Source organism: Sorghum bicolor, chromosome 4, assembly GCF_000003195.3.
Source record: "Sorghum bicolor cultivar BTx623 chromosome 4, Sorghum_bicolor_NCBIv3, whole genome shotgun sequence".
NCBI classification, from domain to species: domain Eukaryota; kingdom Viridiplantae; phylum Streptophyta; class Magnoliopsida; order Poales; family Poaceae; genus Sorghum; species Sorghum bicolor.
Genome location: NC_012873.2, coordinates 61312319 through 61330593, shown reverse-complemented (window position 1 = coordinate 61330593; position 18275 = coordinate 61312319). Strand labels below are relative to the sequence as shown.

The 18275-nt window shown below is 42.7% G+C and overlaps 2 protein-coding genes across 2 annotated transcripts; one reads left to right on the top strand and one right to left on the bottom strand.

Moving 5' to 3' along the window:
• LOC8073164 (syntaxin-22) lies at window positions 2040–5278 on the bottom strand. The gene is made up of 7 exons (XM_002452642.2): window positions 4810–5278; window positions 4491–4584; window positions 4163–4299; window positions 3363–3434; window positions 2722–2879; window positions 2541–2641; window positions 2040–2462 (listed from the first exon to the last, which is right to left on the bottom strand). The coding sequence occupies exons 1-7, from the start codon at window positions 4986–4988 to the stop codon at window positions 2397–2399; spliced, it is 807 nt and encodes a 268-aa protein (XP_002452687.1). The 5' UTR covers window positions 4989–5278; the 3' UTR covers window positions 2040–2396.
• LOC8073865 lies at window positions 12212–14304 on the top strand. The gene is made up of 3 exons (XM_002454380.2): window positions 12212–12936; window positions 13055–13260; window positions 13420–14304. The coding sequence occupies exons 1-3, from the start codon at window positions 12823–12825 to the stop codon at window positions 13736–13738; spliced, it is 639 nt and encodes a 212-aa protein (XP_002454425.1). The 5' UTR covers window positions 12212–12822; the 3' UTR covers window positions 13739–14304.

The following is an 18275-nucleotide window of genomic DNA, read 5'->3' as shown; positions in this document are numbered from 1 at the left end:
AGGCCAGCCCACAGCGTGGACGGATGCCTACTTATACATTTGTGCACGAGCGCAGCAGTGAACGTTGAGCTGGGTAGATGAAGCTGTCGATGGCCGTCGTCTCCGCCGAACTCTGGATGTGGTCGTCGGTGGAATGCTCAAGGATGTGCCTTATTCAGCAACAGGCAACAGCCGCGGTGGACAGCTCGTTGCTTCACTAGCACGGTGGCACCAAGCGGGCGAGATAACAGTCCATTGCCTTGTCTGATTGTTCTCAGCTGCTTGGAGACAGGTCGAGTTTTGAGGACATGGTTCTACATGGCCTTATGTTTTAATAATTCGGGGTTTTAGAGCTTGTTTTTGTTGTTGTGTTTGTAATAAGGCCTTATTTAGTTTTCAAAAAAATTCAAGATTCTCAATCACATCGAATCTTTAGACAAATGCATGGAACATTAAATATAGACGAAAACAGAAACTAATTACACAATTTGTCTGTAATTTGCGAGACAAATCTTTTGAACCTAGTTAGTCCGTGATATGACAATAATTATCAAATACAAACAAAAATGCTACACTAGCCAAAACCAAAAACTTTCGAACTGCCTAATTATAGACTGGTTCATTTTTACCAGGAAGTATGAAGCCAGAACTCCTTCTCATTATCTTAAAAAAAACTGCTAGCAAACCAGCGCAAAGAGCCGAAGCCGGTCGACTAGGACCTCAACATCTCCGCATGGACAAGCAAGGGGTGAGACCGAGAGAACAACTCTAGAGGAGGGAGGGTGGCTGAACCGAAGGCGAGCTCGAGCAGACGAGTACAGAGCATGGAGGGGACTTTACGATTGAACTCATCAATATGGCTTATCAGTTATTATACAGTTTTTCTCTCACAACAAATTAAGGATCAGTATTTTTCAGCATCAGCATAAGCCAAATTTTAGCAAACACGACGGCCATGACAAAGTGCAGGAGGACAAGGCTGGATAGAAGATAGATCTGGCCGGCAACAGAATAGAAGCTTGAAGCCACTGTCCACTGACCGTACCTTAGCAGCCGGGTCTCTTCTGAAAACAGGCTATATTGTACCCATTAACTCATATGGGCAGACTCGGGCCTGGCCCGTCAGATTTGTTTTTCCTTTTGAAAGGTTGGCCTGTCAAATTTGTCAATATCAAAGGTCGTATGCACACCTATATAACCTTGTGTTTGTTATAATAGTGGCGCGCATACATCTAAGCCCATCACTGCATGTCTAAGCCCCTCTTGTTGGCAACTAATCTTGCTTGTTCATCCATTCTAAAACCGTCGGCACAAAAGTTAGACTCCTATATGTCTGCTTGATAATTCAAAATCGGCCACTGCCGCACATGATATATGAGTGATCGTAGAAAACTTATATAAATATGGACAAGGGTAAGATATAAGAATGTGTAATTCATTTATGCTCAAGATGAAACAAACAAAAGAAAGTTCTACCATTGTGCACTGGCAGTACTGTACTAGTCAGGTCACCGCATACATTCCTTTATATTTAGGGGGGAAAAACGTGCCAAAAATCATCTGGTCCTGTTCGCTTTGGGCCTAACTATAGCAGAGGCCGAGAATAGGTTAAGGCCTTGTTTAGTTCCTCAAAAATTTTACAAAATTTTTCAGATTCCCCATCACATCGAATCTTTAGACGTATGCATGGAGTATTAAATATAAATGAAAATAAAAACTAATTACACAGTTTGGTCGGAATTGACGAGACAAATCTTTTGAGCCTAGTTAGTCTATAATTGGACAATATTTATCAAATACAAACGAAAGTGTTACTATTCTTATTTTACAAAATTTTTTGGAACTAAACAAGGCCTAACACATATGGCCCAAGCATGCGGGTCGTCGATTGCGGATTGCACACGCCCGCTACATATCAATGGGCGAACTGAACCGTAGCAATCCAATAGACAATTGGATCCAGTTCTCTTCCGGCGACATCAAACAGGAAAAAAAAAAGATAATCAACTGTTTTCTCAGTGTTTCTCTTTCTCAGCATAGTCAGTGATCAGTCCCAGTGCTAAACAAGCTTTTCAATCAATTTATTTTCAGGGGCTCCAAGAAACAAATTCTATATTGCGTAATAATCTCTTTGCTTTATGATGGGGGATACTTACAGGGTTACAAAAACACACCAAGCGAACTTCCAAAACCAAAGGAGCAAAAGAACAGTGTTCACTCAAGGCAAGCCATGAAAAAAGGACTCACGCATGACAAAGGGAACATGCACTCGCAAACCATGAAATGTAAAAGGGAGACTTCTAAAATCCGTTGGTGGCAGTTTTTTTGCACATGATATGATGGTTAGACAAGAACCATGAACACTCTTCAATTCTGAACTCCACAGAATATTTCTGTAAGAGGAAAGATTGCATGTCTCAAGCTGCCAAAACTATAATCACAACAAGCAGCACAACCCCAAATATGACCATAAGCAAGCAAATCTGCCAACGAAAGGACTTGTTAAGGTGCAGAATAGAACAGCAATAAAGCTTCAGTAATTTGCATTAGTCTGAACTTACTAGGGACGAGTTCGATTTCTGAGTCTTTGCTGCTTTGGTTACCTCTTTCTTTGCCTCTTTGGTCAGCACTTCAGATTTTTCAATGTTCATGTTGATCTCCTCTGAAACAGGACAGTATACACATGAGCTAAGAAGCCAAAAATTAGGGCATCATATGTACAAATACAATGTAAAAACTTGCCGATTATAATTCCTTGGGAATGTACGAGGGTAGCAAGATCTTTAAACACTTCATTTACTTCACCAATCTGTTGTTGGATATCTTGGATGGCTTGCTCTCTTTCCTCAATTATAGCTTCATTGAAAACAATTTCATTGTCCAATTGCAGCACCTCTTGTCTTCAGAGTAACATGGTTCATCAGAAAACTAGGGGAAAAAAACAGGAAATAGGATTCTACAAATTCTTGATAGTGATGTCAAAGTTTTTATCTCACATAACAGGTTTAGCGTGTAGGTTATATCACAATGTGAGCCTTGTTGGATGTAAAGATTTTTTTTTTATCCACTGCCATCAAACATTATTTCTTTGCTAGTCTAAAAATCTCTTTATCTCTTGTGCAGACATATATCCTTGTAAATTCAGATGACAGGCCACTTGTACCGACTAATAAAATAGCTCAAGCCCTATAGTTTCACCACAAACTCATGGGCAAATATGCCATGGAACATAAGGCTTAGTTAAACATCCTGCGTTTTCAAGTAAATGAGCTAATGCAACAGTCAGCAGATATATCTTAACATTTATAATTAAACCACATTTGCCTAATGCACAGTTTCAGCTGAGCTTCCACCTGACTACCAGCTAATAGCTCAATACTGACCTTTTTGCAGCAAGCAATGCACGCTGCTCAGGCATATTACCAGATTCAGAACTTCGGTCATCTGTAGTATAGCTGCATCACAAAGACCACAATAATATACAGAAGATTAGCAGACAGCTCAGTCAAAGACAAAACAGCACAATTAAAATCATTTAGTTTAGATTACACTAAGTGAAGCCCATTAGGTAAATTACAATGCAATGGTAGGACCATGATACAGAAGAAAAACATAAGTCAAAGACTACACATCTATTTATAGCTATCTGTGAAAGCATACACATTGACTACTGGTGACTTTCTCCATAGACCAAAAAGTTTTTTTCTTCTAGGGGAACAAAAACAAGGAAGAAGAGCTGCTTCACTTAGATGCTATAGACAATAGACAACTGACTTTCTATGCAAAAGCTACAGCAAAAAATCCTTGTGTGTGTTGGGCCGAAGGGGGGGGGGGGGGGGGCTTTAGTGAGATGGAATAATTTGCCATGAACATTGTAATAAACTCAAGTCAAGGATGAATAGTGCTTAGTATCCTGTGTGGCCTTTTGTCAGCATGGTTCACTTACACAGTTGCACTTTAACATAACTCTTTTGAACAATTACGGCAACATATTTATATTAACTAGCAAATAACAGCAATCCATAATTCCACATAACTCAACTTCACATCTTATAAGTAACATGTGTATCTAATGTAATTTATAAACATAAGTGCCAAACTAAAGCATTTTCATAACAGGAGAGAGAATGGAACACATAAGAAGAATTTCAGTATGGATTGGTTTAATTATGAACAGAATTACTTTGACTGAGCATTCTGGGGAACAACTGGCTTATATGCTGTCTCCCTCTGAATCGCAAGACTCTGAAGTTTCCTGAACTCCTCCATTGTGGCAGCAAAATCTTTGGCAAGCTTCATATCAGCTATCCTCTTGTCTGCCTGTAACAACAAAAAACCCTGAGTCGTACCTAGACGGCTAAGGTTGTACTATACATGTATAAATACATGCATTCACAGACAAATTTCTGTTTACTGCAATTGATTGCTTCAACAGACTTATGCATACAAAAATGGCAATGATCAAACTAAAGGAGCTTAGATAGTTAGATAAGTAAGAAATCACTACTGACACTTGTATCAGTGCTCCTGTCTGCTTCAGCAGCCTTTTGGAGCTTGTCTTTCGCATCCTTTGCTAATTGAAGAATGTTCTGGCTAGTCTTTTGCCTGCAAGGGGATCAAAGCATTAGTTAGATGTAGAAAGCGACATGAGCGAGCAAAGAAAGCAACATGTAGTTTAAGGCATGATTTAGCGATCCTATCGATAGAAGAGCAGACCAATTGCTCCAAACTTGAATTGGGCAAGGCTAACTAGTACTTCAGCTAGCAAATGACGCGAGGGTTTATGCTGATCGCTGAATATGTAAAGCATAAGAGGGCTCGAGGAGAGACAGGTTATCACGAAGCGTGAGGGTGTCCTTGGGCGTGCCGAGCGAGTTGAGGAGGCGGCGGTAGGAGGCCACCGCGGTGGTTATCTGGAAGACGAGCGCCCGCGCGTCGTTGGAGCCCCCTCTCGCCTTCCTCCCGAGGGGCGCCCTGAGCGCCCCCGCCTCCAGATCCGCGAAGCTCATCGCCGATCCTTCTCCTTGCTCCCACCCCTTCCGCCTTTATCAACAGCCACCGCGCCGGAACAAACCCCAGGCGGCGGATGAAGCGCTGGAGCAGAGCGTACTTGGGGATAGACTTTTTCGGCTGTTGCTGTCGCCGTCGTCGTCACCGGCCACCGGCCAAGCGGGAGTAGTCTATTCCACGGATCGTGCGTGGTATTGCTACAGCCTACAGGTGGTGAGGTGAGGTGGTGGTGGGCGCCACCACGAAGCGGCACGAATAAAAAACGGGAGAGGCCGCGGGCGGCGGGGGCTCTCCGGTAGTCCGGTGGTCTACGGTCTCCCACTCTCCCACGACACGAATTTGCAGTAGCGACCGTCGCCGCGCCGCACTCGCACGGCCGCGTCGCGCTGCAGCGAAAAGGCGACGTGTGGTCGATCCAGGATTTTATAAAGACTGGGGTTAAATTGATCGTTATGTAGCGGTAGAACTGCATGATTCAATTATTAATTTATATCAAGACCTTAAGGACATAGGAGGACTTGATAAACGCCCGTTGATCTTCTGCTCCTTTCTCTCAGTGATGACGTGGTCCTGCGGCCTGCACATAGATGAATCCTACGCTCGACGGTGATTTGTACATCACATCAGGCGCCAGTGGATGCCTACTGGCCCAACTATAGCGTAGTGACAAGGTATTGGCAAGCGACGGGCACTAGCTACGAGCGGCGGCACGAGTAAGCGTGCATCTGCGTGAGAGGGGCAAGTCAACAAAAGATTCGGATCCTAATCTGCTTGGACTGGTTGACTTGGAAGCTATTGAGTGAACTTTAATAAACTAATAACTAAACTAAAAATTATTGAGCTCTAGCTCACCTACATGATCCACGACTAGGGCTTTAGCCCGCCCTACGCCTGAGTCCGCCAAGGACTGATATGCATCGAGATGCAAATCAGAATTGCTGATGAATTGGATTTCGAGAGTAGAATGAGCTGATTGGGCCGGGACTATCATAAAAAAGAAATAAGTTGGAATAGAATTCGGATAGCAGTTAGTCGAATATTGATTTTTTAGTTTTCCATTTAGATATCTACGGTTGCTCAAAAAAAGATATCTACTTAATTTCAGCAATGTAAGTATATATAATTTTATCAATAATTTCAGAAGACAATATTATTTGCAAGTAGAGATTAATGTATATAAAACATGCAACACATACAATAATATATTCATCAAATAAATATTTTATTCATTAAATACGTATAGAAACAAAAAAAATATATAAATAAATCATTACTTAAATCATATATAAATATGCATGATTAAAAACAAAATTATATAAAACAATATTTGAGAACAATAATATATCTATAGCAACAGATATGTAAGATTGAAACTAAAACAAAACAATATTAAATTAAACTTAATGTTACATATGAATATTAAATTTTATATCATTAGTCATATAGATGACCTTAAATTGTTTCAGAGCATATGTCAGTAGTAATACTGAAACCATTAGTCATCATAAAAATAACTTTAAATTATTTTCATCATATGTATATTTTTCGTGGATACTGATAACTGTCAGATATTCCATAACTTTTTTAGATATGGATTTGGAATTGTATAGAAACAAAGTTATGATAACTGGATTCAGATACATCCATTTTGGTATTGATATCGGAAACAAATGTTGATGCGGATATCCATATTCAAGAGCCTGGTTAAGGAATTGTTTGAAAAGCTCTAACATCAGTTACCTGACTCTTACATTAGGATAGCACGCTTGTGATTGCGAGCAAACGAGATAGCTCAATAGCATGACAAAAAAGATACATCCATTTTGGTACCGATATCGGAAACAAATGCTGATGCGGATATCCATATTCAAGAGCCTGAAAAGCTCTAACGTTCAGTTACCCGACTCTTATGGGGTGTTTGAGACTGCTTCACAAACTCTGCTCCACAAACTCCACCGTAGAGCAGCTCCACAAAAAACTGAAGTTTGTGAAGTACCTCTTTAGATGCTCTCACAACTCCACACTTTTTCCTCGAACCGAGTGCGTTGAGCTAAAACCGTTTGACTAAAAAACGTGGAGCGAAGCTGAAAAACGTGGAGCAGAGGAGTCCCAAACAACCCCTTACATTAGGATAGCACGCTTGTGATTGCGAGCGATAGCTGAATAGCATGGCAAAAAATTTCTATATATAATTTAAATTAAAATACTCCATATTCTAAATTATAAATCATTTTAACTTTCTTGAATAATCAAGCATATCAAGTTTTATAAAAAAATATAGAGATAATTGCAATGATTTATAACATTAAATAGGTATTACTATGAAAATATAATTAATAAATAATATATTCATACTTAGGTGGTTTTATAAATGTTATAATTTTATTATATAAATTTGGTCAAACTTAAGACGTTCAAATGACTTATGGGATGAAGGAAATACTTTTAATGAAGGAAATAAAGATGCAAATCTAGATGTGATATCAAGCCATTCTAGAATATAGTATTGTTCCCTTGATTTAATTCCTAGGCTAGACACGCTAGGCCATGATATCATCCAAGCCATTATGGGATGGAGGGAGTATGAAGTAGGGGTTATGATTCGGGTCACATACAAAACAAGGATGACGTGAGGGTATTTTGAGAAGTAAAAAAAGCCAAATTATCACTCTTAATATTAGTTATTAGCAAACGTATCTGTGTGTTGCTACGATCTCAATATGTCGTTCTAACTCATCTAAGCATGGGTCTAAGTTTATATTACATATGGGACACATAGGATGTAAGTGCATTTTGGAAAGTATAAAAAGGGGCAGAACAAACCCCCACACTTTTTAATCAGACTAGCAAATGTGACGTGCTCATGCATTGCATAGAACCAAATGTCTTATAAGTTACCAGACTCCGTACCATAGGTGCGAGTTGTTCTAACGTGCACGTATGAAATAAGGACACTCACAATGCAGACTCTATCATGGAGTTTAAAGTTATTTATTACCTTGAACAATGTAGACTTGGAGTCTAAATAAGACTTGGAGTCTTATTTTTTCTATATATTTCTTCAATAAATATGCTAGTAAAATATCATAAATAATATGTAATTAATTGTCTTGGACTCTGTGATAGAGTCTTGCATTGGGAGTGCGCTAAAGAGGATGCGAGAGCGGTTTGTTGGGAAGTAAAAAAGCAGGACCGAAAAAACACTTTGGTTTTTTATGCTATGTGCACGGGCGCCGCAATGGGAACAATGTTTTTCCTTGGAATCGGATTCCATACCATTATTACACATGTTTAGTTTTAAAAATTTTTCAAGATTCCTCATCATATTGAATTTTACGGCACATGCATGATGCATTAAATATATATATAAACAAAAACTAATTACACAATTTATCTGTAAATCGCGAGACGAATTTTTTAAGACTAGCCACTCCATAATTAGACAATATTTATCAAATAAAAACGAAAATGCTGTAGTATTGAAATGCAAAAAAATTTTGCGAACTGAACCAGGCCTAAGTCTCATATAAACACGGTGCATGAATCCGCATCATATACGGGATACAGAGGGCATGTGGATATTAGGAATAGAAAAAACAGGTTGATTCACTCAAGATATTAGGTAGAGATGGAGATACTTTAGGTTATATATATATATATATATATATATATATATATATATATATATATATATATATATAGATTGAATATTGGTCATAGATATAGACACGTAGAAACATAATCAATATAGTTTAGTATTTGTTGTTAATAGCATCACCAAGAGTTTTTCTAAAACTCACTTGATAATTAATCTTTTGAAAAGTTATTTATATAAAAATCACTTTATATATATTTCTAGTCTCCAACAGTTCTTCTATATCTCATGCCTGATCTAGAGAATATCTTTGACTAGTGAGAATTCTGACACGGAGGATAGTTATATTTATATAACTAATTAAACAAACCATTAAGAATATTTTCTATTAATTCTTCTATTCTTAACACTTAGGCCTTGTTCAATTCTCAAAAAATTGGTTTCGGATACTGTAGCACTTTAATTTTTATTTGGCAAATATTGTCCAATCATGGACTCTTTAGGCTCAAAACATTCATCTCACGATTTATACCAAATTGTGCAATTAGGGCCTGTTTAGATTGGGAACGAAAATTTTTTGGGTGTCACATCGGATGTGTCGGAAGGATGTCGGGAGGGATTTTTAGAAACTAATAAAAAAACAAATTACATAGTTCGTCAGGAAACTGCAAGACAAATTTATTAAGCATAATTAATCTGTCATTAGCATATGTGGGTTACTGTAGCACTTAAGGCTAATCATGGAGTAACTAGGCTTAAAAGATTCGTCTCGCGATTCTCAACTAAATTGTGTAATTAGTTTATTTTTTATCTACATTTAATGTTCCATGCATGTGTCCAAAGATTCGATGGGATGGATGAAAAATTTTTGGGTGAGGAACTAAACAGGGCCTTAGTTTTTATTTTCGTTTGTATTTAATGCTCTGTGCATATGTCGCAAGATTTGATGTGACTCTTGAAAAGTTTTTGTTTTTTAGGTGAACTAGCAAGACCTTAGAAAGGATATAAAGAGTTTTTGAAGTTCCTGTGAGAATCCGGACGGTGACCAACGACGCAACATAAGCAACCATATCATTACGGTTGGTACGTTGCAGAAAGCATCATTATTCTTGTCCGTAGGTACCGGAAAAGGCATCACAGCCTACCGGATAACAGTTTGTTTACATATGCTTTGCTTCGCTAACCTCAAAGGTGCACAAACTTTTCGCAAAACAAGACGCTTTCAGTAATATATATCAGGATCATGTTTCATGCTTCTTGCGGCAGACGTGTCGCCATAAGATTCCACCGTATAAAATTTTCAAGATTACTTATCACATCAAATTTCTAAACGTATTCATGAAACATTAAATATAAATAAAAAATAATTAATTATATAGTTAGTCTGTAGTTTGCGAGATAAATCGTTTGAGCCTAGCTAGTCATGGTTGAACAATAATTACCAAATACAATGAAAGTGCTTTAGTAGCTGAACCAAAAATTTTCGCGAACTAAGAGCTTGTTGTTCCCAACCTTAAAAATTTTTACTCATCACATCGAATATCAGGACGCATACATGAAGTATTAAATATAGATAAAAAAATAAACTAATTACACAGTTTAGTTGGAAAATCATGGGATAAATCTATCAAATCTAGTTAGTATTAGCCTTAAGTGCTACAATAACTTACATGTGCTAATGATAGATTAATTAGACTTAATAAATTCGTCTCGCAGTTTCTAGACGAGTTATGCAATTAATTTTGTATTAGTATCCAAATACTCTTTTCGACATCCTACTAAACATCCAATTGAAAAAAAAATCGCTCTACAACTAAACAAGGCCTAAGCATCGCGAATAGACCGGCACTACGTCGACCAACAGAGACCCAGGCTTCATATTCTCCAGTCTCCACTCCCCTTCCCTGATCAAACAAAATCCTCCGGGGACGAATGTTCAACCGGGGTCTAGACTCTAGACTAGTCCACCCTTGGAGACCGAGCGATACAATGGCGGGCGGGCCTGCCGGGGGCCACGGTTTCCTTGGCGGGCTATGGCCTTGTTTAGTTCCCAAATTTTTTTTTAAGATTCTCTGTCAAATCGAATCTTACGGCACATGCACGAAGCATTAAATATAGACGAAAACAAAAAAATAATTACGCAGTTTACATGTAAACCGCGAGACGAATCTTTTGATTCTAGTTAATCTATGATTGGATAATATTTGCCACAAACAAACGAAATTGCTACAGTAGCGAAATCCAAATTTTTTCTCAAACTAAACAAGACCTATCGAATGGAATGTTCTGGCGAGGATAAGCAGTCCATATGTCGACTGCGGCGCTTCGCTTACAAGGCAGCCAGCCCAGCATGACTCGGCGGGCAACGGGCCGGTCAAGTGTCAACCGTTGGTGGAGATAGCAAGCATCGTCCGCTCGTGCAAGTGCAATCATTCCGCACCGCGTGCATGCGATCCTGTCGCGCCGCCCGCCAGCGCCAGGTCGCCACTAGAGGATTGGTCAAGACTCAAGTCAACGGCACGGCCGGAGGATCGGAGATGAGCAACACGGAAAGCTGGTGAGAAATTGAGAATGCAACAGCAGAGTAGCCACTTCGATCGCCCCCACTTGCCGTTGGGCCAGATGCGCACTCCCGTAATCCGCACGCGGCAAAGTCCAACATAGAGGCCGGCCCGGCGGCGCCCGGGGACACCACTCGAGAAATGCCCCACCTCGTAGCGGGGCCCAACCGCAGGGAGCAGGACCTAGGCCTTATTTACTTCCACCCAAAATCTAATTTTTTTTCAATATTCCTTTTCACATTGAATCTTTAGACGCGTGCATTGAGTATTAAATATAAATAAAAATAAAAACTAATTGCACAGTTTGGTCGAAATTTACTAGACGAATCTTTTAAATATAGTTAGTATATGATTGGACAATAATTACCACAAAACAAACCAAAGTGCTACAGTGTCGCGAAAAAAATTCGGCAAGGAACTAAACAAGGCCCTAACATGCATCGGCGCCCGCGCATCTACCGGGGCTGCGCGGGCCCAGCCCCGCAGAGAAATATTCATGTGCCTGCTCAGTCGTGCTTATCTCCTATCATTCAATAATGCTTTAAGATTCGTGCTGCAGTACACTCTCTCTTATGTTCAGCACTTTTTTTCTCAGTGTTTTGCACTCTCTCTACTGCTACACATATCTCAAAGTTGTTTAAATGACCAGGATAGCAGCTGCTGAGTATGTACAGCGCAAAAAAAAAAAAACGTGTTCCGCCTAGAATGGCCGGGTGGACGGCGCCATGCCCACGGCGCCACCCGACGGCGCCGTCGCGCTACCTCCCCGCGGACGCAACGCAAAGACAACGGCAAAGAGCGAAAGAGAGAGAGCGAGCTGGAAGGTGCAAAGGGGCTGCCGAATGCCGATTCCTCGCAATTTTCTACTTGCTCTTTGCTCCTGTCGTCGTCCTCCCGGTCTTTCTCAAGTTTCCCTTCGGCGGCTTTCGCCACTAATTCATGTGTTACCTGGCCATTACGGGCGAGTCGACCATGACACGACACGGGTGGCTTAAAAAAAAAGAGAGGAAGCGACGCTAAAGAATTGCATCAGGCATTATAGCACAAATAAACAACTGCGGCATCACGGTTACCGTTTAGTGGCTGCTGGTGCGGTGCGATTCGAGAGCGCCGGGAGCCCACGACGACGCATGATTCTTTCCGTGCAGGCTTTCGTAGCTCTCTCACCTTCCCCAGACGTGTCGTCCTACCTGGCTGACCAAGCTACCCAGCCGGTCAATTCGTTGAGCCACTCGATCGATCAGCATGCCGGGATCCGAATTCGGAGCCTCTCCTTTACCGATTCCCTCTTCTTCTTCCTCCCCCCCTCGCCTTCGGTTACGCCACCAGAAAATAGCTAAACCAGTCTGCGAGTGGACGGACGTGTCCATGTGGATTGTTTAGCATCTAGGCCATATCTCCCCTGCCCTCTCTCTTTCCTCTTCTATCATCTTCCTTCTTCGACCCACCAACCCTGGTTGATTCAACGCGCCGCGCGGCGCCTAGTATTCGCCGTCTCACGGTGACCTGTTCGTGGAAATTCCATCATTTATACGTAGAGATAGGCTCAGATGACACGAGCAATTATTCGCGCCAGTGCTTCCAACGATACAGAGGCAGCAGCGGACAGCCGAGAGCAGAATTATTAAGTCGGATTCGGTGGGCAAGCACGCACGGAGCGATTGAGCTGACCGCGCGATGGAGAAGGGGAGCAGCGGGCTGTCCTGCCGCGCCGCCGTCTGCGGCGTCGTCGTGCTCCTCACCGTCATCGCCTTCTCCTGCTCGCTCGCCGCGGAATTCCACAAGGTCAAGGTACGGTGCCCCTTCCTCCGCGCTCTTCTTCGTCTTGCAATTCGGCGACAAACCCGCGTTCCCGGATCTGAGGGGTTCGTTTGTGTGTCTGTGTGTCTGTCGTGTCGGTGTTGCGCAGGAGAAGGACATGAAGCTGGACGGCAGCCTCTGCTCGCTCCCCAAGAGCTCCGCCTTCGAGCTGGGCGTGGCCGCCATCGCCTTCCTCTTCGTGGCGCAGCTCGTGGGCACCACGGCGGCGGTGACCACCGTGTTGGCCGGCAAGCCTAAGAAGAGCTCCGCCGCCAGAGGGCGCGCCGCGTTCGTCGCGCTCCTGGTCCTCTCATGGTACGTACAAAAAAAAAATTGACCGTGGCGACGACGGCGGGCGAATAATGCATATACAAACACCGCTGCTCGCTACGTGATTGATTCCGGCGACAGCAGCAGCCAGGAGTGAACTGAATTTCGTCTCGCCCGGTGTTGTTTGTTGCGTGGATGATGCAGGCTGAGCTTCGCGGTGGCCGTGATCCTGCTGGCGACAGCCGCGAGCATGAACCACGGGCAGCGGTACGGGCGCGGGTGGATGGACGGCGACTGCTACGTGGCCCGGAGCGGCGTGTTCGGCGGCGCGGCGGCCCTTGTCGTCGTCACGGCGCTCATCACCCTCGGCCTCACCTTCGCCACCGAATCGGCCGCGGCCGCGGGTGCCATGGCGACGACGCCCGCATCGTCGTCGTCGTCATCAGCCACATGCACAAGGAGGACACATCTCGACGCGGCGTCGGCGGACGCGGAACAGCCGGGCGGGCGATCCAAGCAATGAGGCAGACAGGCTGGCTGGGGCGCGGCGCGGGGCGGACCAACCGGAGGCGGCTGGTGAGCGGCAACGTTCGTGCCGGCCGCAAAAGGCCGCGCCGCGTGGGGCAGCACGCAGACGCAGCTGGTGGGCTGGCTGGCGGAGCAACGGAAAGTGGCAGACGGCCGCCGGACCAGACCGGTGGGGCCGTGCCGCGGAGGCGGATGGATTATGGATATACCGCTGGTTGGTTGGATATTTAGCAGCCGCGACAGAGGTACATACATACTGTTTTACTGTCCCCATTACAGCGTTACTGACACGTTTACTGACTCGACCGTGCAACATGTAAATGACACAAGCGGTCATTGCAAAAATGCAAACATAAATCATACGGAAAATCACCCTTTTTTCCCCTGCCTGTTGCGTGTTTGTGTGCATGTGTACCAACTTTTTTTTTTTTGAAACGGCATGTGTACCAACTTGGTCCTAGTGGGCATGTTCAGCTTGGCGCCTTGATTGGCTGATCCTGGACGCTGTACTGTGACTGGTTACAATAATGCATTCGAAAGAACATTCTTTCATTTCATGAACCCAAGGCCTTGTTTACTTCCTCCTAAAATCTAATTTTTTTTCAAAATTTTTCATCACATCAAATCTTACGGCACATGTATATAGTATTAAATATAAATAAAAAATAACTAATTTGCACAGTTTAATTATAATTTATAAGATGAATTTTTTTTTTGAGTAATAGAGCTTTTATTAATCCATGTCAAGGTTACAATCAGCAGCTGCTAACCCAGCTAGCCAACCGGAATATCCTCGATCCAGAAATGACAACGATCGGTTGACGAAACCATGGTAGCACAAGAATTCGCCACTGAGTTCGCATCTCTATGAACCTAGCTAATACAGAAATCAGAAAAAGCCTTGCCTAGCTCTATTAAGTCGAAACATAAACCTCCGATGGATGAAGTAGTCGAGTGTTGGCTTTGCAACAGCTTCGAGAGTTCCTGGCAATCCACCTCTAGCATGACCCGGTCCAATTCCATCTCCGTCGCCAATTCAAGACCCTCCCTAGCCGGCATGGCCTTCGCCATGAGCGCATCCGGGACATCGTCAATCCACCTCGCTAGTAGCTTTTGTGAGATGAATATTTTAAATCTAGTTAGTTCATAATTAATAATAATTATCAAATACAAACAAAAGTGCTACAATGTCCAAATCTAAAAAGATTTTAGATCTAAACAAGGCCCAAGTGAGTAAGAAAAAAGATGTTCGTTCGCCCTGTAGACTGCAGCTAGTATAATACTGATAACTTAAGGTTTGCTTAAGTTTATCTTTCGAATTTGCTAGTCATTTAGTAGTACTTTTTTCTTTTAATAAACCAACAAATAATATTTTCAGTTATAACAACCGAATAAGCTCGCGTGTAGACAGTAACTGGAGTATAGATTTCCAACGGGCCGGCCCGGCACGGCCCTGGCCCGTTACGTGCCGTGCCCGGGCTGGCCCGTGCGGGCCTCACCGGGCCACGGGCTTCCACGGGCCGTGCCTCAACGGGCTACGTGCCTGGTGGTCGGCCCAGGCACGCACTACGGGCCGGCAACAGTACCAGGCCGGCCCGCTGAGCACGGCGCCTCCTTTATATACGGGGGCGGGGTTAGGGTTAGTTCTGTTGGGCCGAAATGGCCGTTGCTGCGGGTTGGGTTGTGTGTGTGTGTTTTTTTTTTTTTTTTTTTTTATTAACAGATCGCAGGCCCATAGAGGCCCGTACACATACCACCGGGCCGGGCCGTGCTTTAAGGCCGTGCCTGGGGGTCGGCCCAGGCACGCCCGGCGGGCCTCACCGGGCCGGCCCGGTCGGGCCTCACCGGGCCGCGTGCCTTTTTGGGCCGGGCCAAAATAGGCGTGCTCGGGCCGGGCCTTCGGGCCGCGGGCTGCATGGAAAACTATAAACTGGAGTAAGAATTCTTGAGAGGCAGATGATATAGAAAGTGCAGTGACTCGCAACGCGCGTAGATAGATCGCTGCAAGGACAGCCAAATTCTTGTCGGACAGCTGCAATTTTGTCCAAAAGAATCCGTAGAGTCCTTTGAAAGCAGACAGTTTTCGAAGCGAGACGGCAATCGCGAAGTCAGAATCGGAGGCGTCTGGTGTCCCAGGTCCAACGAAGCCGGCGAGCTACGCGATGCAGTAGAGTACTAGAGTCCATGGCGAAACCGCGAAACTACCTGTGAACTTAAGCTGCATGCAAGTATGGAACATTGCAATGATGACGTGGTTCTGGTTGGCAAAAAAAAAAGGACGCGATTGCATCTGAAGGGCATAACAGGGGTATGTAACGAGTGATTTACAGGTCTCAAATGAGATGATCATTGCACGTGATTCTGCAGCTCCGCTGGAAACGTGGGATAAACGTGGCGCGTGGGGCAGCATGTGCGTGTGCTGCTTTGTTCCAGCCATTCAGGTTGGATTTTTAGGCCTTGTTTAGAAAAAAAATTGAATTTTGAAACTGTAACAATTTTGTTTTTATTTGACAAACATTGTCCAATCATGAAGTAACTATGCTTAAACTATTTGTCTCGCAATTTACAGGCAAATTATGTAATCAGTTTTTATTGTTATCTATATTTAATACTCCATGTATGTGTCACAAAATTCGAAGTGATTGGAAACTTAAAAAGTTTTTGGTTTTTGGGTGAACAACAAGGCGTAGGCGTTAGCAGCAGTCAAGCTTTGCCTGGCCTCTCGTTTGAAAAAAAAGTTCGCTTGTGACCACTGACCACACAGCTCTGTGAATTTTGAGCAGAAAACTACAAGAGCCAAATTTTTTTTTTTTGCTGAAATACACGTCCATGGCCTTGTTTAGTTCCCAAAAAATTTTGCAAAATTTTTCAGATTCCCCGTCACATCGAATCTTTAGACGCATTTATGGAGTATTAAATATAGATGAAAATAAAAACTAATTGCACAGTTTAGTCGAAATTGACGAGACGAATCTTTTGAGCCTAGTTAGTCCATGATTGGACAATTTTTATTAAATACAAACGAAAGTGCTACAGTGTCGATTTTGCAAAAAAATTTGAACTAAACAAGGCCCATGATTCCCACGGTGGCCCGTCCATGCTTCCCCTCCGACGCGAGCCGCATGTCGTCGTTTCTCGTTACTTCGTTAGCGACTTGCTCGACCTCTTTGTTCTCGATTCCCATGTGGGCTGTGGCCCAAGCTCGCGTTTGCTGTGGCGCCCACTTTTCCGGGTGATTGATTCATAGAGCAAGTGAGAACGCTGTGAAGTAAAAAGAATTTATGTCCATCATCCGAGTGATGAATATTTCTGTTTTCATCCAAAAAAAAACAAACAAAGAAATAGAAGTGCGGGAGGGAGTAGTCGTCGGAACTCGGAACACTCGGATCGAAGATTGGCGCTTGCCTACAGCCTACGACAGTTTCCCTTGCCAGAGGCAATGCTGGGCCTATATAAATCTTAAGAAGGCTGAAAGGAAGCACGTCTCCTTATTGTGGGCCGCTAAGCAATGAGTGTCCGCCGGTGGGCCGTTGTATTCTCCACCACGTTCCCATCCTGTCTATTACTTTTCTCTCGCACCAGTGTACATATTATTGTATTAGAAGAAAGAGAGTTCATAATACATAAGTGCCGCTCCTGGTCGTTAGTCCATTATTAGAACCTTACTAGGTAGTTTGCCCGTGCGTTGCTACAGGATAACTAATATTTTATACTTAAAACACACAGATCGCACACAATAAGATAACAATATTGTGAATTAAATACCAACGTTAAAGTGACATTTAATTGAAAAAGCAAAGTTCATGAAATTAACAAAGTCACGAAGAGAAGAGCGTGACATCGATAGGCCTTTCCGTGATGCAACTAACTAAAATAAAATATCGATAAGAAGAGATCTCTAATATTAAATTATCACCCAAGATGCAACAAATCAAAACTTCATCACTGACCACCTTAACTACCTTAGATGCTTTCATGTGATGACTCATTTCCCTAGTTACACCAGTCAAATTGATCTGTTAATCTATGTCTACTCGTCTGGTGTGGACAAAGAAGAAAATTTAAAGGGTTTGCTGTCAAATTAGGGAAATTGTGGTCACTATTACAAGACTCTGATATTTACAAAGTGGTGCTGAGTAGCTTCACAACTTTATTCAGATCTCAGTGACCTGAAAAAGATAATACCTTCTATTCTTGATTCCATAGGAACAATTCTCTCACATCATAAATTGGTAATGAAAAGAGGATGATTCCTATAATAACTCAAACACATATGCGTGTGGTAAACAACATCTAACAACCAACACACGAATATGCATTTTTACAGAAAATACATCTCTATTATCGAATATCATATCATCTCCTATTATCGATTTTTACAGAAAATACATTTTTAAAGAGCAGCAGCCTACTATTTTGAGTGCCTGAATATGCAATCCATTATTCTAAGTACAAAAAAAAAACATGAATCCAGGATCCGAGAAGCTACACAAGCATCAATGTTTCCAGAAATACAGTAGAAAGAATTTTGC

What these genes read in the sequence shown, in the direction of transcription:
- LOC8073164 (XM_002452642.2), bottom strand. Translation starts at nt 4,988, where the DNA reads ATGAGCTTCGCGGATCTGGAGGCGGGGGCGCTCAGGGCGCCCCTCGGG. An exon ending in ACAGGAGCACTGATACAAGT is followed by an intron (nt 4,300 to 4,490) that starts GTCAGTAGTGAT and finishes TTGTTGTTACAG; the next exon opens with GCAGACAAGAGGATAGCTGA. An exon ending in TTCCCAAGGAATTATAATCG is followed by an intron (nt 2,642 to 2,721) that starts GCAAGTTTTTAC and finishes GTCCTGTTTCAG; the next exon opens with AGGAGATCAACATGAACATT.
- LOC8073865 (XM_002454380.2), top strand. Translation starts at nt 12,823, where the DNA reads ATGGAGAAGGGGAGCAGCGGGCTGTCCTGCCGCGCCGCCGTCTGCGGC. An exon ending in CGGAATTCCACAAGGTCAAG is followed by an intron (nt 12,937 to 13,054) that starts GTACGGTGCCCC and finishes GGTGTTGCGCAG; the next exon opens with GAGAAGGACATGAAGCTGGA. An exon ending in GCGCTCCTGGTCCTCTCATG is followed by an intron (nt 13,261 to 13,419) that starts GTACGTACAAAA and finishes TGGATGATGCAG; the next exon opens with GCTGAGCTTCGCGGTGGCCG.